General features: G+C 47.9%; 1 protein-coding gene across 1 annotated transcript in view; it reads right to left on the bottom strand.

Moving 5' to 3' along the window:
• The window catches only part of LOC147692397 (cytochrome P450 2A13-like), a 326,869-nt gene extending 325,932 nt beyond the window's left edge, over nt 1-937 (bottom strand). The window contains exon 1 of the mRNA XM_086938614.1: nt 567-937. Coding sequence (XP_086794740.1) covers nt 567-749 — 183 coding nt within the window. The 5' untranslated portion in view covers nt 750-937. The remainder of the gene's footprint in view (nt 1-566) is intronic.
• Nucleotides 938-24,395: the final 23,458 nt, after the last annotated feature.

The raw sequence follows: 24,395 nt of genomic DNA, 5'->3' as shown, positions 1-24,395 counted from the left end.
TACTTTGATGTCAGTAAGCTATCAATGGTTTGCGACCAAAACTGAGTCCCAAACAATTGATAGATAGCTTTCCAACCCGCCATTTGGAAGTAAAGCCCTAAACAAGCCCCTTGTAAATTGCGATTTGGTATGCATTTCTAATCACTTTTGCGATTCAGTGAACACTTACTGAAATCGCAAAATGAATGTATGTAAGTAATGTAGTACATTTAAAAAAAACTCATTTAGCCGTCAGAAGCTTTTTAATTAGTGATTGCACACTTTGCAACCGCCAAATGGCTTCACACATCTGCCACATAATAGTCTCTAAGTGTTTGTGCTAAATTCGGCAGCTGGATTTGACTCCTGTCTCCTGTCCAAGCCAGAGAGCTCCGGCGTTTTTCAAAGAAGAGACAATGGAATTCGATTCCCTGCGTCAAAAGCACTCACTTTGTTGCAACTGTGATGGTGGTATTCTGAGAAATAGACAGGGAGAAGATTGACTCGTCTGACATTCGAACGCAGGCACACACTGAACAATAAAATCCATACATATGTGACTTGCATGAGAATTATGAAGACAGTACCTTTACGAGCGATTTTAAAAGTTCTTTGGCGTTTATCTGAAAAAAGTTTCCAAACAACGGCAGAGGCGTCGGTCCCGGAGGAAGGTTCCGCTTCTGCCTGGAAGAGCTTTTGTATACGGACAGCAGAAAGATGCACAACACGCAGAACCCCAGGAGCAAGGTGGACGTTGCCAGGCACACCATGTTGGCAGGGGACGGCTTCTTGGCGGGAGCCTGTGGCGTGAGCGCTACAGCAGCCAGCGGCAGTGTCAAGAAACCGTTTCACTGACAACCTCGAAATGCGTCACAGCAATGCATTGCTTCCGAGAGGGAGGGTCCCTGAAGGACTTTGATGAATGCCCTGCTGCCTGTTAATATACGACCAGTATGTCAAGAAGTATATTGCTAGTCTCTCGGGATGTCTATTTGCTTTAGGATATCTGAAAGGCACAGATAGATTACACAGTGCTAAAGAAGATTACACCGCAGCGAAAGAAGCAGTGCACAGCTTTCCACGGAACGTCACTGTCGAGTCAGGAGTTTCCCAAGAAGTGGAGAATGGATCACAGATGGTCTGATCATTCCGCCAAACTGATGAGAGTGGCCTTGGGACTGGCCAATGCTTAATTTGCAAAAGGATAAGAGCCAGGGCTCGAAGTTTTGATCTGAAGCCTGCGGCCGGTTCAATCAAATTCCATCGTGCAAAACACCAATACTGCCTAGTGTTGGGTCCACTTCATTCCGCTTTCTTCCAGTACAAGACAGTCCCTGCCCCTTAATCGCATTCTTGCAGGTTTATTTTCATCCCTGAGTTTTCCGTTTGTCGCTGTTTTCTGTTCTTCTGTTTCTCCTTCTTTCTCCTTTTTGTGTTTCAAAGTATGATGAGGAAAAATAAGTGCCGACCCCCAAAATGAGAGTCGATAGCTCCCACCTACAACCAGGGCTCAAGTCGGGGTACCACGCGGGTGGACGGCGTCCCCCCACTTATTTTACTGGGGGGACGCCATCCCCCCTGCCAAACAGCTGGACTTCACTCTTTGGCCTCTCTGGGACAAGGAGCTCGGCACCTTTTGTGACGTCACTTCCTGTTGTGACGTCACTTCCGGTGACAGCGTCCCCCCACTTCTTTTTTTACGACTTGTGCCCTGCCTACAACCATCAACTCAAAGTAAGCGTTGGACCGCGGCATTCAGAAATTGAATATAACATAGTAAAATTCGTATAATGACTTCTATAGTCATATTGGATTCAACATACTTAAATATGCATATATTTAGTAGCTATTTCAGTGGTAGGGGGTTCCTTGTGGTTGCCAACTATCCAATATTTTACACACATGGCTTCTGTTTCTATTTCCAGACTGGTAAAAGAAAACTGGGGAAATCAGCAAAAAATGTTGTTAAATATTGGGTTCCTAGTTGACTAGGTTATGAGCCCTGGTCAAGCAGTAACCACAATGCTAGTCTGGGTAAGGCACAAGCACACCCTAAATTAACCTGCGCTCACCCTCTAGTACCTTGGCACAGAGCAGTCAGGCTTATCTTTAGAGGCAATGTGTAAAGTATTTGTGCAACACTTACAACAGTAAAATAGTGAAAACACCAGACAAAAAGATTCTACACCAGGTAAGAAAAACAGAACTTAATATAATAAATAAAACAATACCAAACTGACAAATATACAATAAGTATACAGCCCCAACAACACTGGGATGCCTGGCTTCACCTTGGGGGTGCCCAAGAGGGGCATCTCACAGGGAGAGCTAGGAAGGGTTCCACAGCATTATACAACGCCGGGACGCCCTGATGAATAGAGGCCTCAGCAAGGCCCGTAAGTGCGAAAGGGTTCGCCCTTCTGTACGCAAAGTCCTCAGACTACATAAGAAATTGGCACGGAAACTGGAAATACAAAAACATAGTTTAATAAACCTTTAAAGGTGGTACTACAGCCCACACAACACTCTACAGTATTGTACAAGGTATCACAAAGAACTCTGACATGCGGTCCCCTTTTATACACAAAGAAGGGGTTCATAAGTGGACGGTTATCGCTCAAAACATGATTTACAACCATATATGGACATTTCTCAAACATGATCAATACATGGGTGGAGTTAACTGTTCATGAAGCCCGCCGAATGCACATTCCAATCTCCTCTAAGCAGAAACAGATGTTACACGTACTGGGCATGCGCTAGGCAAGCTGGAACTATTTATAGCCTGTTGCTGGGCAAACTTCAAGGGTGACAGTCAGTGAAGTAGAACTTGCCTCGTGGCGAGCACATGGTGAAGTGTTGCGTACAAGATGGACACCAGAAAACAAAATGGAGTCTGGCCGTATTTTTGAGTATGAGTGGGAAAACTTGAATGAAGACGGGATAGCATGTCTTCAGCGAATGCTTAACATTATCGCTGTTTTATTTAAAACAGACGACCCTTTCAGCATTTGCTGAAGACATTCGGTTTTCTTGGATAATCTAAATACTCATCATTTATATCGATGCTCATCATCTCCGCTATCTCTCTAGTTATAGTTTTCTTATGGGCAGTGTTAGACCTGTCTGGCCCTTTGCGTAGTCCCTCCAATTTATTATTTATTTTGTCCCCTTTTTGCCCCTCATGCCTTTATATATTTTTGTGTCCACTAGATTTTTTATGGTGTTGGACTGGGGGATAGGTGCTCTTTTGCCCTCATAGTTTTTCACCTCAGGCCTAGATGCCTTTCCTGACAGGAATTAATACAGATCCACAAAATGGTGGCTTCTAACTGTCACAACTGTCACACCTGAGACCTGTCCCATAGGATAGCATAGGGCATTCCAGAACCTTCTGGTCCCATCTGGACCTCTGAGGGTCAGCCTATATAAGGCGGAATGCAGGTCAGCCATTTTGTCTTGCCAGAGAGAGTCAGCTGGAGGACAGGCTGTAGCATAAGGGGGGGGTAGGATAACCAAAGAGTTGACCTCCCAGTCTAGGGACGCTTCCTTATTGATTCACCACCCTTCCTCCCTTGTGGTTACTTGACTTGTCCCCGCTGCGTGGGATTACTGGAGACCCTGGGCGCTTGACCAACCCCTAGCCTAGAAGAAAGGGGTATGAGTGGTTGAAGGTGACTGTAGCGCTGTGGAGCACAGTCCACTGCCTAGTTGAGAAGACCTCAGAAAGACTCTGGCAGTGTGTTTCCAAGAAGAAGGGAGGGTTAAGGCTGAGGGATTGTTCACTGTGGCCCCCTCGATTGGCTCCTCAAATGAACTGTGATCGTAGTTGCCCTTGATTTCACCTGGCGACATATCCAAAGGGAAACCCTCCTCATACCTATGGTGTCAGACTGCTGGCTGAGAATAGCGGCTGTCCAAGTGGAGAAGACAGGGTCCGTGTGGTCAGAGCAGCGACCGCTGTTAGAGCAGACGAGGAGAGAAAGCGACCTCATCCTTTCCTGGGCCAGCGTGAGGTAGACAGTGGCTTTGTATGAGGAAGGCATTTCCTGGAAACAGCGCAAGCCTGGTAGCGTGGCCGCCGGTCCTGAAGTGGGAGGAGCGGAGAAAGAAGAGCCGTCAGCGCTGAGCAGGCTCGGGTGTAGAGCCACTGTTCCCTCGCGCATGCCTGGTGGGGCCGATAGTCCGTGAGAGGCGGAGTCGGCTCGGGAGAAGGAAACGGACGTGAGGCGAGTTCGGCTCTCGTCATCCGGTGTGGCCCCCTTGCCCCGCGCCAGCTCTGGAAACGAGTGGCTGGTCGGGCGGGTGAGCAAGCAGCAGCCTCTTACACTCGGTGAGATACTCGCCCCGCGCCAGCTCTGGGAAACGAGTGGCTGGTCGGGCGGGTGAGGCGGATCAAGCGACAAGCAGACCCCGGCTGAGACTCCTGTTGGGGTCTCCCATTTCCCCTCAGCGATCCGGGACCTTGGCCCTGTGGGCCCCATCTAAAAAGTAAGGAGTGTGTGGGGGGAAGACTGGAATACAGAGTTTCACTGACAGAAGAGACTGAGGAGCGGTTCCTCTGTCCAGGTCTATTTGTGAGGGGAAAATCCAGACCATATTCCCTTAAGACTTCCACATGTACTCCGCCCGCTCCCAAGGCTGAGTCCTGAAAGTTGGTGATTAATGTGAAGAAATAACCTATTTGGTTTCAGGTTTAGAGGAGAGCGGACAAAGAACAGTGATCTGGGGGTAGTAGGAACTGTTTATGTATTGCTGAAATTACCTTCTGACAGGGAATTGTGTGAAGCCCTCATCCTAGTTATAGGTGAACAGAGTTCTCTAGGATAGCTACTGTTTATCCTTCCCTAACTGCATATTACTGTTAAATAGAAGGGGTGAATCTAGGGCTGAACTTTGATGTAAAGGTACTGAGCAGAATAAGATGGAGATGTAAAGAGTAATTCAGTAATTGGTTTGAAATTGAATAAGGAGAAATACTGATGTAAAAGTGATAAAGAAGAGCAAACGTATTTTTATAAAACAATTTGTATTTTTCCACAAAGGATTGGTGTAGCGTCATTTTTGGTGTGGATGTGCATTTAATTACTGCTGGGTGGTTTGCAACCTTTACACATGTGCCTCTGTTGATATTGCCTTACCCTAGGCCAGGCTACCCTAGGTGACCTGACAACATTAGGTTCCAACAAGTTGGTGTCTAGCGGTGGGATCTTGACTGTGGTTGCGACTACTCTGCAGTAATTGAGTGTAATCCACTAACCTACACCTGGAGTTTTCTCCTAGAGGCCCTCCTAATTTTTACTTTTGCTTTTTCCAAATTTGTTCCTGGTGGTGGGGTGGAGGTAGCTTCAGGTTGCCCTTGTAACTCTAATCTTCTTGTGTGTGTAACCTCAAATTGCCTTTTGCAAAATGGAATTTGCGCTGGAAGAACTGGACACTTACTCTGTGGCCCAACTAAAAGATTTCTGCCAACAAATGGGGGTGTTTTTAAGCGTGGTGCCAAGAAGGGGGAAATCCAGACCAGTTTAAGGGCTTGGGTGGAAGCACACAGAGAAGGGAAGGAGGAGGATGAAGGGACAGACCGGGACACGGTCATAGAGGTAGTTGGATTATTCCACTCAGAGGTGGAAAACCTACTCCCAGGACCAGTATCCAACTCTAGGAGGGGCAGTAGTGTCTCCGGGGGAAGCTTGACCGAAGCAGAGCTCACTGACAGGAGGGAAATGAGGCAATTAAAATGGGAGTTGGCCAGGCTAGAGCAGAAGAGGGAAGAGCGGAGGATGGCTCATGAATACAAACTGAAGGAGTTAGAACTCCAAGCCCTGCAACGGGGACCCTCTCCTACTCTGAATGGTGGCAGCGAATCCAGAGAACCAGCCATGGAGTCCAGACCCTATTTGCCTAAAGACCTAATTGCTAGCTATAGTCAAGGGGATGATATAGCCAAATGGTTGGCTGCCTATGAGGTCTCCTTAAGAGCCCATGGGGTGCAGGAGAAGCACTGGGGGGGTGGGTTGTACAAGTACATGCCTCCTACTGGTCGGGACACCTTGCTAGCCTTGGAACCAGAGGAGCAGACCAACTACCCCTCCATGAAGCTAGCATTGATCAGGAAGTTTGGGTTAACCCCAGAGAAATATCGCCAGAAGTTCAGGGGGAGCCACAAGTTAAGCACCCAGAACTGGGTGGACTTCCTAGATTATGCAAGAAAGGCATTGGAGGGCTGGGTACAGGGCAGTGAGGTGAAGGATTATGAGGGGTTGTATGATCTATTTTTGAAAGAGCACCTACTCGAGAAATGCTTTCCCGAGCTGCGCCAACACCTGGTGGACAGCAAGCTGACCAACCCCCGGAAGCTTGCAGAGGAGGCGGACATCTGGGCAAGTACCCGGGTGTCCTCAAAGGGGACTGGAGGGGATTCCCAAAAGGCCGGACAGGGCGCCCCCCAGAAGAAGGAGGGGGGAGATAAAAAGCGGGAGTTCTCTAAAGGTCCCCAAAACAATTCTCAGGGAAAGGGAACAGGTTTCACCCCTAAGGCTAACCCGCCCAGAAACCCTCATCCTGGCCAAAGCCAGCAGCCAAGGGTTGTCCACTGTTTTGAGTGTGGTGGTGTTGGACATTATAAGGGAGATGTCAGATGCCCAAAGAGACCACCCCCTCCCACCGGAGGAGAAACCCCGGGAGTAGCTAGTGTAGTGCTCGGGGAGGAGTTGCTCTTAGATAAGGGGGGTGAGTGGGCGGGTGTCACCTTAGTGTCCCTGGGAGAACGGGAGATGGTTCCTAAGATCCAGGTGCCCCCAAATACTGCTAAGTATGGGCAATGGATCACCATCAATGGCCAGAGAGGGGAGGCTCTGAGAGATACAGGAGCCAGTATGACTATGGTGAAAAGTCAACTGGTGTCCCCAGAGCAGGTGGTTCCCAATGTACTCCACCCCACCGCAATGGCTGACGGCAGAATGGGCAACTATCCCGTGGCTGAGGTTCCCTTTGAGTGGGAAGGGGTTGCAGGTTCACTTCGAGTTGCCGTAAGCCCTGCCGTGCCAGTTGATTGTCTGCTGGGGAATGATATGGAGCACAACGCTTGAAGAGAGGTGGAATACCAGACGCACTCTGCGATGCTGGGTATACCTGACTGGGCCTGTGAGAGCACAAGGTCTGCGACTGCCCGGAGAGGGAGTTCGCCTGGGTTGGAGCCTGGAACAATGGCCCAACCCGCTGCCAAAAAGGGACAGACCCGAAGTCAGGAAGAGCCTGCTTCGGCTTCCACACCCCATGTGACAGATCGGCCACCTGCTGTGGTGGACCAGGAGTCCGTGGAGGGGGAAGTAGTCTCTCTGGAGGACCTACCTATCCCTACTGAGTGGCATGTGGAGGGAGGGCCTACCAGAGAGGAGTTCTGTAAGGGCCAGAAGGAGTGCCCTACCCTTGAGGGACTGAGGCGACAGGCTGAAGACCAGGCAGCAGGGGACGTTACGGGACACTACCATATTTACTGGGAGGATGGACTCCTCTACAGTGAACCCAAGGTACCCTTACCTGGTTCATCAAGGGCCTTGGTAGTCCCGCAACGATACCGAGCCTTTCTGCTGGAATTGGCTCATGCAATACCCTTGGCAGGACACTTAGGTCAGGACAAGACCTTTGCTCGGCTTGTCCCCCACTTTTACTGGCCTCAGATGAAAGTGGCGTCCAACACCTACTGTCGGACATGTGTATCCTGCCAGGCCAGTGGGAAAACAGGGGTGAAGCTGAACCACTTCCAGTCGTGAGCACCCCCTTTGAAAGGGTGGGCATCGACATTGTAGGGCCCTTGGATCCACCAACAACAGCTGGTCACAGGTTCATCCTGGTTCTGGTGGATCATGCGACACGGTACCCAGAGGCAATTCCTCTGAGGACTGTCACTGCCCCTGTGGTGTCTAAGGCCCTAATGGGGATCTTTACCCGAGTGGGTTTCCCCAAGGAAGTTGTGTCTGACAGGGGGCCCAACTTTATGTCAGCGTACATGCGGGCAATGTGGAAGGAGTGTGGAGTGACCTATCGGTTCACCACCCCCTATCACCCCCAGTCAAATGGACTGGTCGAGAGGTTCAACAAGACCTTGAAGGGCATGATCAGAAGTCTGCCTGAAAGCCTGCGGAGGAAATGGGACGTCCTCCTACCCTGTTTGCTATTCTCCTACAGGGAAGTGCCACAGAAGGGAGTGGGCTTCAGCCCCTTCGAGCTTCTGTATGGGCACCCTGTACGCGGTCCTCTCAGCCTGGTGAAGGATGGATGGGAAAAGTCTCCCAGGAAACCCCCCCAGGATGTGGTGAGCTACATGCTGGCCTTCAGGAGCCAAATGGCAAAGTTGTGGAAGCAAGCTTCTGACAACTTGGAGGCCAGCCAGGCAGTGATGAAAGAGTGGTATGACCACAATGCTCACCCGGTGGAGTTGGAGCCTGGCCAGAAAGTGTGGGTGATGGAGCCTGGAGAGCTTAGTGCCCTCCAGGATCGCTGGACAGGCCCCTTTGAGGTGTTGGAGAAGAAGGGTAAGGCCACATACCTGGTGGACCTTAAGACCCCACGACAGCCCCTGCGGGTGCTTCATGCCAACCGACTCAAACCCCACCATGAGAGGCCCGAGGTCATCTTAATGATGGTGACTGATGGGGGAGAGGAAGCGGAAAGTGAACCTCTCCCAGACTTGTTCTCGTCTCAAGAAAAGGATGGGTCAGTGGAGGGAGTGATTCTCTCTCCCACCCTAACTCCTGAACAGCGGGAAGACTGTCGCCAGATACTGGAGCAGTACTCTACGTTGTTCTCCCTTGTACCGGGAAGGACTCACCTGTGTACCCATGATGTGGACACAGGGGACAGCCCACCAGTGAAGTCAAAGACCTACCGGCTGTCCGACAAGGTGAAGGCCAGCATCCATGGTGAGGTTGCCAAGATGCTGGAGCTAGGAGTGTAGAACCTTCCAGCAGCCCCTGGTCAAGTCCGGTGGTTCTAGTGCTAAAAGCCGCTCCACCGGGCACCACTCCAGAACTGAGGTTCTGTGTGGATTACCGGGGACTGAACTCAGTTACAAAAACTGATGCCCATCCCATCCCTAGGGCGGATGATTTAATTGACCCGCTAGGAGCTGCCCAATACCTAAGTACCTTTGACCTCACTTCAGGGTACTGGCAGTTCTCCTTGACAGATGGAGCAAAGGAAAGGTCAGCCTTCTCCACGCCTGAGGGACACTTCCAATTTTGTGTGATGCCCTTTGGGCTCAAAAATGCCCCTGCCACTTTTCAGCGGCTGGTGAATCAGGTCCTCTCCGGAATGGAGGGTTTCTCCGCTGCTTATCTGGATGACATTGCTGTCTTCAGTAGCAGCTGGGAGGACCATTTGCAACATTTGCAAGCAGTTCTCCAGGCCCTGAAACAAGCTGGATTGACAATCAAGGCTAGCAAATGTCAGATTGGGCAGGGGTCGGTTGTGTACCTTGGACACTTGGTGGGTAGGGGGACAGTGCAGCCCCTGCAGGTGAAGATTGAGGCAATCATGGCCTGGGAACCCCCCAAGACACAGACTGAGGTCCAAGCTTTCCTAGGCCTCACAGGCTACTACCGTCGCTTTGTGAAGGGGTATGGCACTATTGTAGCGCCCCTCACAGAGCTCACCTCAAAGAAACAACCTCGACGGGTAGTTTGGACGGAAGCTTGTCAGCAAGCTTTTGAAAAACTGAAGCAGGCAATGTGTGCAGCACCGGTCCTGAGGGCCCCAGACTTTTCCAAGGAGTTCATTGTCCAGACAGATGCATCAGAACATGGTATTGGGGCAGTGTTATCGCAACTGAATGAAGAGGGCCTGGATCAGCCTGTGGTTTTCCTATCCAGGAGACTGCTTCCCCGGGAACAGAAGTGGAGTGCAATTGAGAGGGAAGCTTTCGCTGTGGTGTGGGCTCTGAAGAAGCTGCGGCCATACCTGTTTGGCTCGCACTTCCTGGTTCAGACTGACCACCGACCCCTTCGTTGGCTAATGCAGATGAAGGGGGAAAATCCCAAGTTGTTGAGATGGTCCATCTCCCTACAGGGAATGGACTTCCGGGTGGAACATCGGCCTGGAGTAGACCACGCCAATGCAGACGGTCTCTCTAGGTATTTCTGCCTTAGTGATGAGGACTCCCAAGGGGTTGGGTAGTTCTCCCCACTTTCAGCTGGGGGGGACGCGTGTTAGACCTGTCTGGCCCTTTGCGTAGTCCCTCCAATTTATTATTTATTTTGTCCCCTTTTGCCCCTCATGCCTTTATATATTTTTGTGTCACCTAGATTTTTTATGGTGTTGGACTGGGGGATAGGTGCTCTTTTGCCCTCATAGTTTTTCACCTCAGGCCTAGATGCCTTTCCTGACAGGAATTAATACAGATCCACAAAATGGTGGCTTCTAACTGTCACAACTGTCACACCTGAGACCTGTCCCATAGGATAGCATAGGGCATTCCAGAACCTTCTGGTCCCTTCTGGACCTCTGAGGGTCAGCCTATATAAGGTGGAATGCTGGTCAGCCATTTTGTCTTGCCAGAGAGAGTCAGCTGGAGGACAGGCTGTAGCATAAGGTGGGGGTAGGATAACCAAAGGGTTGACCTCCCAGTCTAGGGACGCTTCCTTATTGATTCACCACCCTTCCTCCCTTGTGGTTACTTGACTTGTCCCCGCTGCGTGGGATTACTGGAGACCCTGGGCGCTTGACCAACCCCTAGCCTAGAAGAAAGGGGTATGAGTGGTTGAAGGTGACTGTAGCGCTGTGGAGCACAGTCCACTGCCTAGTTGAGAAGACCTCATAAAGACTCTGGCAGTGTGTTGCCAAGAAGAAGGGAGGGTTAAGGCTGAGGGATTGTTCACTGTGGCCCCCTCGATTGGCTCCTTAAATGAACTGTGATCATAGTTGCCCTTCATTTCCCCTGGCGACATATCCAAACGGAATCCCTCCTCATACCTATGGTGTCAGACTGCTGGCTGAGAATAGCGGCTGTCCAAGTGGGGAAGACAGGGTCCGTGTGGTCAGAGCAGCGATCGCTGTTAGAGCAGACAAGGAGAGAAAGCGACCTCATCCTTTCCTGGGCCAGCGTGAGGTAGACAGTGGCTTTGTATGAGGAAGGCATTCCCCGGAAACAGCGCAAGCCTGGTAGCGTGGCCGCCGGTCCTGAAGTGGGAGGAGCGGAGAAAGAAGAGCCGTCAGCGCTGAGCAGGCTCGGGTGTAGAGCCACTGTTCCCTCGCGCATGCCTGGTAGGGCCGATAGTCCGTGAGAGGCGGAGTCGGCTCGGGAGAAGGAAACGGACGTGAGGCGAGTTTGGCTCTCGTCATCCGGTGTGGCCCCCTCGCCCCGCGCCAGCTCTGGAAACGAGTGGCTGGTCGGGCGGGTGAGCAAGCAGCAGCCTCTTACACTCAGTGAGATCTTCGCCCCGTGCCAGCTCTGGGAAACGAGTGGCTGGTCGGGCGGGTGAGGCGGATCAAGCGACAAGCAGACCCCGGCTGAGACTCCTGTTGGGGTCTCCCATTTCCCCTCAGCGATCCGGGACCTTGGCCCTGTGGGCCCCATCTAAAAAGTAAGGAGTGTGTGGGGGGAAGACTGGAATACAGAGTTTCTCTGACAGAAGAGACTGAGTAGTGGTTCCTCCGTCCAGGTCTATTTGTGAGGGGAAAATCCAGACCATATTCCCTTAGGACTTCCACATGTACTCCGCCCGCTCCCAAGGCTGAGTCCTGAAAGTTGGTGATTAATGTGAAGAAATAACCTATTTGGTTTCAGGTTCAGAGGAGAGCGGACAAAGAACAGTGATCTGGGGGTAGTAGGAACTGTTTATGTATTGTTGAAATTACCTTCTGACAGGGAATTGTGTGAAGCCCTCATCCTAGTTATAAGTGAACAGAGTTCTCTAGGATAGCTAGTGTTTATCCTTCCCTAACTGCATATTACTGTTAAATAGAAGGGGTGAATCTAGGGCTGAACTTTGATGTAAAGGTACTGAGCAGAATAAGATGGAGATGTAAAGAGTAATTCAGTAATTGGTTTGAAATTGAATAAGGGGAAATACTGATGTAAAAGTGATAAAGAAGAACAAACGTATTTTTAAAAAACAATTCGTATTTTTCCACAAAGGATTGGTGTAGCGTCATTTTTGGTGTGGATGTGCATTTAATTACTGCTGGGTGGTTGGCAACCTTTACACATGTGCCTCTGTTGATATTACCTTACCCTAGGCCAGGCTACACTAGGTGACCTGACAACATTAGGTTCCAACAGGCAGCATCCGCAACAGCTTGTTTATTAGAAACACAAAGTGAGACACATAAAGAACATATCATTGGACTACATTGAATACATACGCAACAGGTGAATAATATGGCAACAATTATACATATTCCAGTGAGAACCTTCCAACCCCATATAGAAATTAAGGTCCAGAACCACCCAGGGAAAGTCCAAGGTCCATTTTCTTGATGTATATCAGCTGCAATCTTGTGTAATTTGTTAATAGCTTTATACACAGAAGGAGTATGATCTGGGATAAACACACAACAGCTACTTCCGATAATTCTACAAGCTCCACCTCTGTCTGCTAACTTGATGTCGAGAACCATCCGGTTCTGCAACGCAACAATCCTAGTAATTTGTAGCTCTTCAGTAAGGTTCCCAAGAGCCGCAGCAGTTTGATTGATGACAGCTTCCACTACTCTTGTTAATCGTCGTATCTTTCTGCTATTCAACGCAGCTCCCACAAAGAAAAACAGTCCTAAGTTGAAATCTATATATTGTTGCAGACTAGTGTCCGTCTGATCAACATCTTCTATAGATAAGGTCCGTTTAAATCTGTTCACAGTTACATTATTCCATAATTTCAAGTCTTTATGATATGATGTAGGTGCCAAAAATACAGGTGGCAATAAAAACGATACATAACATACTCCAGACCATCCGGCTGGTAATCGATAATAGCCCTTATTCCCGCATACAAAATAGGTGTTATGTGAAGCAAGAAAAGTACTGTTATTCAGGCCATCAATGTTCACTACAACAATACAATCACTAACACCTACAGGAATGTGGCCTACACTTTGTACACATAAATCAGCTTGTGCTTGGGCCACTGAAATCACGAACTTCTCTTGGCCAACAGTGTCTCTAGTGTTTGTAAAGACATAAAGTGTTGGTTCATTGTCCGGTCGATACTCTTCCCACTCCCATATAGTTCCGTTGGCTTGTGGATAGCCATCTTTATCTTGATGGCATTCTTTGCTCAGTTTGAAAATTAGTCGTCCTACTGTAGGCTTTCTTGTAGAAAAAAAGAAAAGTGTACCACGCTCTGCAAGAGCCATTATGAGAAAAGGGAAGAGGTATGAACGGTGTCCCCCCTTTCTTTTGATGCGCTGGCATCATCCCACATATCCAGCAATCTGTGGCGTTTGTAGCAACGTGGGTATGATGCAACATCTGAATGAAGGTGTTATTCAAATATGACTGTCGATGTTTCAACTCTTGATATAGGAGTGTATAGAAAAAGTGCTCATCAGGGACTGGAGTAGAAACAAAATATAGTTCACGGGCAGGAGCCTTCTCCTCAACAAACCACATGACTGTGGCGATGACTGCTATAACGAAAATGGACCCTACAGAACCAAAAATCTTTCTCTTATCCATCTTGAACAAATGTACACAGTATCTTCCTGAAACTAAAGTGTTGTCAGAACTCTTACCCTGTAGGTAGCCGTTGTTTTCTTCACCATCGGGCCAAGACGGGTGTCACTACTCTAATGCATGGCTGATCCCCCCCTTGCCTCATTGGCTCTCCGTTTCACTAACCTAGGGACCGTTCTGACAACTTCTCATACAATTGCAGATTCTTTCCTTGGTCGCAGATTGTATCTTCTCGATGCAGGCGTTTTCTGGTCCGGGAAGAACTCCTCAGAATCGTCAGGTACCAAAGCACGGCCTCTCTCCGTAGTTAAGATATCTCGATGATCAGTCAGTACAGCAGGTTCCACCAGATCAGGTTGCACCTTTTGACAATGGATGGAATGAATCCAATTACTGCGATTGGCTACCCGCACTGCTGTTCTTGTAGCTAGGAGGACCTGCTCAGGGCCGCACCACCTTGGCTCTAGGCTACTCGACCTCTCGAAGGACTTCACGAGGACAAAGTCACCAGGCCGGAGATTATGACCTTTTCCTGTGGACCGATCCGGGAGTGCTTCTCGAACCTGTTGATGAATGGAAACCAAGCTATCAGTTAATTGTGCCAAATAGTCATTCATTAAAACACAAGGTACATCATACACTGAACTTGGTTTTGGTACCCCCCATATATTCATGGGGTGCCCGAATACAATTTCATAATGCGTTTAGCCCGTCCGAGAGTGTGGTACTGATCTGATAGACAACAACGCCAAAGGCAGAGCATCTGGCCAAGTCAGAGAAGTATAAGCATGTATTTTCGCAATTTTCAATTTAAGCGTGCCATTGTACTTTTCCACCAATCCTGCTAATTGCGGGTGGAATACTGCGTGGAACTTTTGCACGATGCCTAATCCCTTCAGGACGTATTTAATAACGTCCGCCAAAAAATGGGGCCCGTTATCACTCCACAACAATCTACAAACACCGAAACGAGGAAAGAATCCTTCAAGAGCACCTTAGCAGTAGTCATTGCAGTATTATCCTTAGTAGGGTATGCTTCAATCCATTTGCTGAATGCACAAACCACAACCAGGACATACTTTAGATTATTACAGCGTTCCAGCTGAATATAATCCATTTGCAGTACTTCAAAGGGTGCAGTGGGTGTTGCAAATCCTCCTGCTGGAGTTCGTGTCCCTTTTCCTGGATTATATTTAAGGCAAATCGTGCAGGTCTGTACCACTCTCTTAGCCGTGCTAGCAATTTCTGGATGCACCCAAACTTGCGTAAGCAATTTCACAATTGCCGAAGCTCCAACATGTGCTAGCCCATGTGCCATCTGAACCATAGGTTGTACGAAGGCTGTAGGTAACTTCCACCTATCCATCTGCTTATTCCTCCAACAACCCTCATCGTCCAACTCTCCATATTTGGACCATTGGTCTCGTTCTTTTTCAGTAGCAGTCTTTTGCATTTCTAGTACCTTTTCCCTAGCTTCGTGCCACCGCTCAGCTTGTGACTTCACGAGATACATTGAAGTGGAGCCAGGTTGCATCGCAGTTTCACGTGCTACTCGATCTACAAAAGTATTTCCTTGTCCCACTTTGTCTGTCACTTTCTTGTGTGTACTACATTTCACTTAGCTATCTTTTTAGGGAGCGTCAGTGCAGTCAAGAGATTTTGTACTAATTCTCCGTACATTATCTGGATTCCATGTGATGTCAAAAAGCCCCTTTCCTTCCAGAGCAGGCCAAAATCATGCGCTACTCGGAAAGCATAGCGGCTATCTGTATAGACATTCACACATAATCCTGCACTAAGCTCACAAGCTTGTGTCAACGCTATCAGTTCTGCTGCCTGAGCTGCTTTCTGTGGTATGCGTGCTGTCTCCACTATCGTGTGCAGTGTAGTGATTGCATATGCTGCGAGGTGGTTCCATCTGGTAACTTTAAACAGGACCCGTCCACCAACAGCTCTCCGCCCACATCTGTAAAGGGCGTATCTTGTAAGTCGATACGACCCTTTGTCTGTTCCTCAGTCACAAAGACACAGTCATGTGTCTCTTGTGCCTCGGGCTGAGTCGTTGGGAAGGGCAACAACGTAGCTGGATTCAACGTTGCACATCTCTTCAAAGTTATATGAAGAGCCAACAACGTCAGCTCATATCCTGTCAGACGAGCACTAGGTAAATGCTGCGTCTTTGTCTGATTCAAAAGGGTATCAACAGCATGGGGGACCAACACCAACAGCTTATGAGATAAAACTATACCTTCACTCTGACGTATTGACACAGCTGTCGCTGCTACTGAAAATCCAGGCAATGCTTGAGCAACAGGATCAAGTACTGCCGAGAAGTATGCACAAGGGCGCTGCTTATCGCCGTGCATCTGCACTAACACTGATAACGCACATCCATCTCTCTCATGCACATACAGTGTAAAGGGCTTTGTGTAATCAGGGGTGCCTAACACTGGTGCTGAACAAAGGGCCTGACGTAATTGTTGAAAAGCATTCTCACATTCATCTGTCCATGGAAGGGGAACTGGGGTATCCTTTGTCAAAAGGGCTAACAGTGGTTTAACTATGTATGAAAATCCTAATATCCACTGTCTACAAAAGGAGGTGAACCCAGAAAAGCATGAACTTCTTTCTGCGTGGATGGTGCTGGTGTGTCTAAAATGGCTTGAATGCGATCTGGTGTAAGTGCACGCCCCTCCTTAGACAAAAGGTGACCTAAGTAGGTTACCTTTAGTCTACAATATTGCAATTTCTTTTTCGATACTTTGTGGTTGTGCGATGCCAAGAAGGTAAGTAAAGACAATGTGCACTCCTCGCATTGTTCAGGGGTGTCGGCTGCCAACAAGATGTCATCAACATATTGTATAAGCGCCACACCTTCGGGTAAAACAAAAGAATCAAATTGTCGTTTCAATGCCAGACTGTAAATGCTGGGGCTCTCAGTATAGCCTTGAGGAACTCTGCAGAATCTGTACGATCTATTATTCAACGTGAAACCGAAAAGATATCGGCTGTCAGGATGAATAGGGATCGAAAAGAAAGCATTTTGCAAGTCTATAACAGAGAACGTTGTCGCAGTTGGCGGGACCAAAGTAAGGAGTGTCGTAATATCAGAAACCACTGGGTATTGAGGTATCACTATCTTATTGGCCTCCCTCAAATCGATAATAAATCGATAAATCCTGGTGTCAGTGTCTTTCTTAAAGATCTGTAGTATAGGACTATTGCACACATTGTACGGCACTTCTTCAACCACCCCTACTTTAATCCTGCACTATCTGTATGAGTGCCTCCTTCCCCTCCTGTGATATCCGATACTGAGGCAGGCGCGGCAGCGCAGCTCCCTCCTTTACACTGATGTGTACCGGAGGGATGATCATCTGTCCCACGTCAGTATCGGACGCGGCCCACAAAGATTTAGGCAACGGGCCAATGCAGCCTCTACGGTAATCATGTACACCCTCTCCATAGGTGGATAATTATCATTCAGGATAACACGTACTCCCTCCGAGCACCGTATCGTGGCCCGAAAATGCTTGAGCATATCTAGGCCAACAATAATATCAGGAGTTTTTGGAGAGAGTAGAAATGGCATGGTGCAGCAAACTGATCTACATAAAGTGCAAGAGGTTGTGATAGTGGGCTAACAGAACGCGTTCCATCGAACCCTATTGACGTAATTGTTGAGCCAGACAGGGGAGCCCTCGGAACCAATTTTTTGGACAAAGCGCTACGAGTAGCTCCTGTATCAACCAGGAACCGATCAGTAGAGCCCAAAACATGTGCTGTAACATAAGGACCCCTCTGATCTACTGGCACTTCAACTGGTTCCTTACCCCATCCTACGCAATCCTATGCATACTGTGAATCATGCTGTTCGGGAGGTGCATAATCAGACATTTGGTGCTGATTTCGTCGATCAAAAACATTGGACCCATCTCGGGGTCGCATATTAGACTCAAACCTAGCTCGATCATTCGTGTTGCCTCTAGGGCCTGAAAAATTTCCTCTACCCCTCGTGGATCCCTGCCCATGCTCCTGGCGCTGTGCACGCAATAACGGACACTCGTTCGCCCAATGGCCTTTTTGCCTACAATACGCACATTGATCCCGGGCCAAATCAGTACGGCCTGAAGGAGAGCTTGAAAAATTCCTGCCGCCCGATCATTACCTCTACGAGGCGGCCCATATACTTACGCTAACATAACCTTCGTTTTCAAATCTTTAGATTTCTTTTCCTCACTACCCTTCGCTTCTAATTCCTGACGCTCATAATACTGAGCCATCGTCAGGAGGAATGCTGGTGTCGAAGTCGTCCAAGAACTTTCACTCGCTTTTAATCGAGCTGCTATACTTGGCAATAAATTTGAAACATATTTATCAACAAAAAGGTGTCGACCCGTGTCGTCCGTAAGCGACTGACCGCTAAAATCATGAAAAGTTTCCTCAAATCGTGTAAAGAAGTCTGAAACTGATTCATCTACCTTCTGCTTACATGACGCTAGCATAGTCCAACCTATTTTTTTAGGGGGGATAAGCATTTTTAATTTAGCTAAAATAGCAGCAGGAAGGTCTAAAATCGACTGGGGCGGCTTCTGTGCTGGTTTTCTCTCCCTGTCCTCATCCTTCAGATCCGCCCATCGAGTTTTGAATGCCTGAAGGTCATCAATCTTTCGTATTGATCTCCACATATCTGGGGGTAATATAAGCCCGAAAAATAAATCAATATCGGCCAGAGTCATAGTACAGGAATTCAAAGCCCCCTCAACTTCCTCATAAAAGGCTGTGGGATTCTTTCGTGGATCAGGTAATGCTGCCTTCAATGCCATAACATCTGCCCTATTCCAAGGAGTATAAACCCAAATATAGATAAAATACCCTTGAGCATCCGCTGACCCTCTATCTGAACTAGTACCCGCTCCTTTAGGGGGAACATACAAAGGCGCCGCCTCCCGCATTGGTTTAGCATGCACTGCATCGATCTTATCTGAATAAAAGATGGATGACTGCTTCCCGCCGCCACTCAGATTCAATTGCTCCTCGCCAGCTTTCCGTCTCCGTGCTTCGTCCCGTAGCCGAAACATCTCATCCCGCAACGCAAATAGCCGTCGAATCACAGCGGGTACCTGAGAAGGAGGAAAAAGACCTTTACGTAATTCCTTTGCATCAGCTATCACATCAGCTGGTTCAAGAACATCAGAATATTTTTGAAAAGCTAACACTACTTCATTAGAAACATAATCAGTAAAATATATTTTCTCCCTATCTTCCCATGACTCAAGTTCTGTCAACAAGTCAGCAAGGGGGATAGAATCTTTGTTAACCCGATGAGCAATTTACGAAGATCAGCCATGCGTTCGGTCGATAACATAGACCGCGTATCCACTTTCTGTCCGGACGGTTTAGAATCTTGATCTCCTCCACTCGGGGCAGACGGACCAACATGCGGGGTGGTGAGCGATCTAATAACGAAAAATCATCATCCGATTTATTAAGGACAGGATAAAGAGGCTGTCGAACAGGATACTGGCCAGATATTTGCAACCGACGTTCTTTCTCCTGCTTCTCTTCTAATTCCTTTGCTTCACATTTTTTCGCCTCATGCGCTTTCTCACGCTCACTCTTTCGCTGCTCCTTCTCAATCAGTGCTTGCTCACGCTTCTCATGCTCTCGCACCTCTTTCACCCACATTCGTATACATTCAAACATATCTTGTCTCACTCGCCGCTTACACATACACTGCTCCACATACTCAATTTTCTTCAAATCAAACGATCCATACATAGGCCATCGTAACTCAGGATCCTTCTTGGTATATTTCCGCCACAATGTGCTGTACATTATGGGGGAAAGACCAAACTTTATGTACATATCCCTATTCGGCGTCCCCTCTGGGGGAGCCGGCTGTGATTCTTCAAGTACCAACCGATCATTTCCAAAGCAGCAGCACCACGTACGGAGTGCGCTAAAAACAGGCATGTCTAAAAAATAATGCAGAATATGCAATATTATAATTAAATGGCACTTAAGACGTTGCGCCGCTCAAATTCACAGATCAGGAGAAATATCTCCACATTGCCGCCTATATGGGTTGCAACTCATATATAAGTTTACTGAACCAATAATATGACTAGTCACTCCAAACAAACAAACAATTCAGTCGGGGCAAGCGTATAAAACTGCCTTGCCAAGCAAGACTATCAAAGGCTCGGAGCAAGTATCGTACAACGATTCTTACCAATCAAGAGCGTCCAGATTCCAACTGCCAAGTTCCGAATTCGCCCAAACGGCCACTACGCGGCAAACCGACAGAAGAGGTCTCAGTCGATGACCGGTGCCACCCAGATGGTCAGATCGGAAGGTAAGGAAGAATACCTCGGGATGCCAGGACTAAAAGGCGCCGCTGGCAGTGATCACGTCCCCAGCAAGGTTCCAATCCTTCGTCACGACCAGTCCTTCGAGCATAGGAGTCGTCGATGAGCCCGACGTAACGGGCGCCAATTGATGAATAGAGGCCTCAGCAAGGCCCGTGAGTGCGAAAGGGTTCGCCCTTCTGTACGCAAAGTCCTCAGACTACATAAAAAATTGGCACGGAAACTGGAAATACAAAAACATAGTTTAATAAGCCTTTAAAGGTGGTACTACAGCCCACACAACACTCTACAGTATTGTACAAGGTAGCACAAAGAACTCGGACATGCGGTCCCCTTTTATACACAAAGAAGGGGTTCATAAATGGGCGGTTACCGCTCAAAACATGATTTACAACCATATATGGACAATGCTCTAACATGATCGATACATGGGTGGAGTTAACGGTTCATGAAGCCCGCTGAATGCACATTCCAATCCCCTCTAAGCAGAAACAGATGTTACACGTACTGGGCATGCGCTAGGCAAGCTGGAACTATTTATAGCCTGTTGCTGGGCAAACTTCAAGGGTGACAGTCAGTGAAGTAGGACTTGCCTCGTGGCGAGCACATGGCAAAGTGTAGCGTACAAGATGGACGCCAGAAAACAAAATGGAGTCTGGCCGTATTTTTGAGTATGAGCGGGAAAACTTGAATGAAGACGGGATAGCATGTCTTCAGCGAATGCTTAACATTATCGCTGTTTTATTTACAACAGCCCCATTGCTGGGGCAGCTGTGCGCTTTACAAGTATACTACATTTACATTTTAATTTACAATAAGTAGAACCAGAGTTATGAATTTTTAAAGAATAAACTGGAAAATAGAGCTCAAAAACATTAACCGCCAACCGGGTATATCTAGTCATGCTGGTCTCGACAAATCAAAAAAGTTCAGGCTGAATGCGATGGAGCACGGGTCAGATACAGTACCAGATTAGTCCTGCTGAAGTTTTACTTTCTCAAGATTTGTGCCAAGAGTCCTGTTCACAGAGGAGAAGTTCACCTGGAGCAAGGAAGCATCACTGGCGATGGTCGATGGGGTGCGGAGAGCAGGCCAAGCATTGCGGCAGAATGGGCTAGGGCCACATGGTGGTAATCAACATAGGTGGGCGATGATTGCTGTACATAGAGACAAACGTGTGGTGGCTTGCACTGAATCTTTGAGTGAGAGGCACAGTTTCGATGCGAAAGGCCCGATCGTGAACATCCAAAAAGATTGACTTTAAAAGCACGAGAACCACACCAGGGGGCCCAGGGACCTGAGAGGCACATCTTGAGGGTCAGGAACTCGTTGTTGATGGGTCCAGAAGCTGTGGGGAGCCTGTTATGTCCCCGAGGTGCATATCAGGAGCCCAGCAGAATAACCCATTGAGTCTCTCTGGGGTCCTGGGTTCAAGATGGGTTCGAGGTCCAGTTCTTCCTCTCCAGGCAAGGGGACAGCAGGCAGCAGGTCAGCTTAGCAAGGCAGCAACCCCTTCAGAGTGGTAGTCCAGCAGAGTAACAGTCCTTTTAGCAGCACACAGTCCTTCTTGGCAGAGTATAGACATGTCCAGAGGTGTACTGAAGTGGTGCTGTCAGAGGCCCAGTTGTGCTTTTGAAGCAGGATAGAGTTAGACATGCCTTGGAAGTGTGCAGAGTTCCTGTCCTTTCTGCCTTGGCTCCAGACTCCCTACAGGTAGATTGGCAACCCTTTGTGTGTGGACAGGACATGGCGTATTCCGGTGTAAGTGAGACAGTGCCAGATCCTCCCTTCCATCCTGCCAGGATAGTCCATCAGGTCACACCCACGCTCCCATTGTGTATGGCTGTCTAGGAGGAATACACAAAGCCCAATTGTCAACTACCCCAGTCATGATCAGAGACAGGCAGCGGGCACCAAATGGCTAAAGTAAGATAATTATTTCAAAAAAGAGTGTTTAGCCTGCACAGTGTGTTCAAACTTATAAATATTAAACTGTTTTGCAATTGGGTGCTGCCTCATGAGGGGACCTGCTTTTGTCCCCTGCGTGAATATCTACAAAAAGGTGCACAGAAGCTGTGCACCCAACACAATTCGCCCAGCTCTAGACCCTTGCGGTTCAAACAATCATATACAAATTTCATCAAGCTCAAAAATTTAATCTTGAATTTATTTATGCTCAAAATACAATAAAAATGTCTTTAAATGTGCTTTCCCATCACTGTACAAAGTATTGGACCTTAGTGGAAGGCTTTCTTTGTGACTAACAATGCATACTAAAACAGAGTTACAACATTATCATGGTTTCATGTAGTGACAAACGTGTCTGTGGAATTCTTGTTTCATTCCCATTTTAGTGCCAACCAGGAACAAAAATGCTTGGAAGATAGACTAAATAAAATAACCAACTCATGTTCAAAAGTAGCTAAAGGAATGGTCATACTAGTGTATTCAAGGTGAAAATCAAACCTGACATTGTCAGAAATCCTGTGGACTGCTATGTCCACGCCTCCTTGTAGCCGAAGGTGACCATGTCCCCTTCACCGGCAATGGCGGCGCAGCATAGCACCGGAGTCTTGGCGTTCTCAAACACGGTAAGCCAGTTAGCCGCTCAGTGATACTTTGTTGCAGCGCAGGAATAGGAAGGAAGGAAGATGCATGAATGGAAGATGTGCGAGTGGGGGAAAAAAACCTTTATTATTCACCGATTCGCGGTAAATCCCATGGAATAGACGGCGACACTGCAAGAAAAAAAGTTTTGGAGGCTAAAGTGAATTTGAAGATATACACAGAGCAGTGCCGCCTAGCTCCAGGTGGGTCAAGAAAAGTCTAATATAATACTTTAGGCGCAAACTACAAGGGTCAAATCAACTATATGGGAGCCAAGTAAGACCCAGTCCAGACTTGTAAACTTTTTCACTGGGAAGCCTGGAGAAGAAGGTGGCTGATGAAAGAAAGAAAAGAGAGGTGAGGAGGCTGGGAGATGAGGAGGTGAGGGGTCTGTGCTGGGAAGTGTTGTTATAAGCTAAATCTAAGGGAGTAAGCAGCATCGGTAAGCATCCCAGGAAGGGAAGAAGCCCTGGAATAAGCAGTGCTAGCATATCAATCACTTGCAGTTCCAAGCACGATTTGATTATTGGGAGACATAATAAACAAAACAACCACGTTTCTAAAGTGGATTCAGCGACCGGACGTTAGGCAAAAACCCGCCTGGCGCAGGCACAGGCTAAGGTGCTGTCTTCTGGGGCTGGAAGAGCGGGACTTTTGGGAAACTGCATTGATCATAATTCGAGCTTCGAAAGCTCAGAAGAGGAACCGGTGGATGAGCTCACCGCAATAAGCCAGGGAGACAATATCTTTCTTTTGGTGGAGAGCGGTGAGACGTGCCTTACATGGATAACTTTGTAAGTGTCGAAAGTGGTTGAGAGGTGGGAAAGAATGTCAAGGAGTTTCCCCTCTTTATTAAAAAGTTAGCACAACTAGTCCCTTCACAGCCTAACTCACCCCAGACAGTGGTAGTTGATCTTGCCAGCCCATGCCAGCCATTGCCAGACTCCACTAGATCATAGTGTGTCATCTTCGCCTGTTACCTCTTCTGCCTCTCCAGCGCCTCCACACTCTCAAAACTCACCAGCCTCAAATTCCATGATACAAGAATTGAATGCTAATTCCTTGAATCCTTCCCCCCACCAGTCACCAAATCCATGCTGATCCAGAACCAGACACTGAATGATAGCAAACTGGCACTCTTTACAGGACCGCAGGAGCAACAGCTACAACAAAAGGTTTGAACACACAAACTAAAGATTTTTAAAAATGTACAATCGGCTCACAGCCAGAAGGTCCAGAAGGTACAGATTATATTAGACACTCCACAGCTTTCAGCTTCCGATCCAGCCTCACATCCAGTAGAGACCCTAACAGATGATCTCACAGAAACAGCTTCCATCAAACAGTTAGATATCAAAACGCTGCTCAATCTCATCCTTGATGAAATAAGAGATATGAGGAGGTCTCAGGAGAATGAAATCGCATCTTCATCTTTGCTTAGAAAAGATTGAAGATGCAATGGCTTGCTTTCCAGTTAAGATCCAGAAATCAGAGTCCAGGATCTCTCAATTGGAGGACCAGATGACTGGATTGCTCACTAAAGTACGCGAAGTGACTAAGACAGGAGCTTGTTAGAAAATAAGCTTGAAGAGCTGGAAAATCAATCTCGCTGCTTTAACCTGCATATAGTGGGAGTTCCCAAGAGAATGGAGGGAGTCCAGACACCGCAATGGGTGGAATCCTTTGTCAGGGAAAAGGTTCTCTCCAAATTCAGTGGGGATCTTACCATCACTAGAGCCCACATAGTTTTGTTCCATACTTTGTTAAGC

Source organism: Lissotriton vulgaris, chromosome 9, assembly GCF_964263255.1.
Source record: "Lissotriton vulgaris chromosome 9, aLisVul1.2, whole genome shotgun sequence".
NCBI lineage: Eukaryota > Metazoa > Chordata > Amphibia > Caudata > Salamandridae > Lissotriton > Lissotriton vulgaris.
Note: the sequence above shows the minus strand (reverse complement) of the source record. Positions and strands in the feature narration are given on the sequence as shown.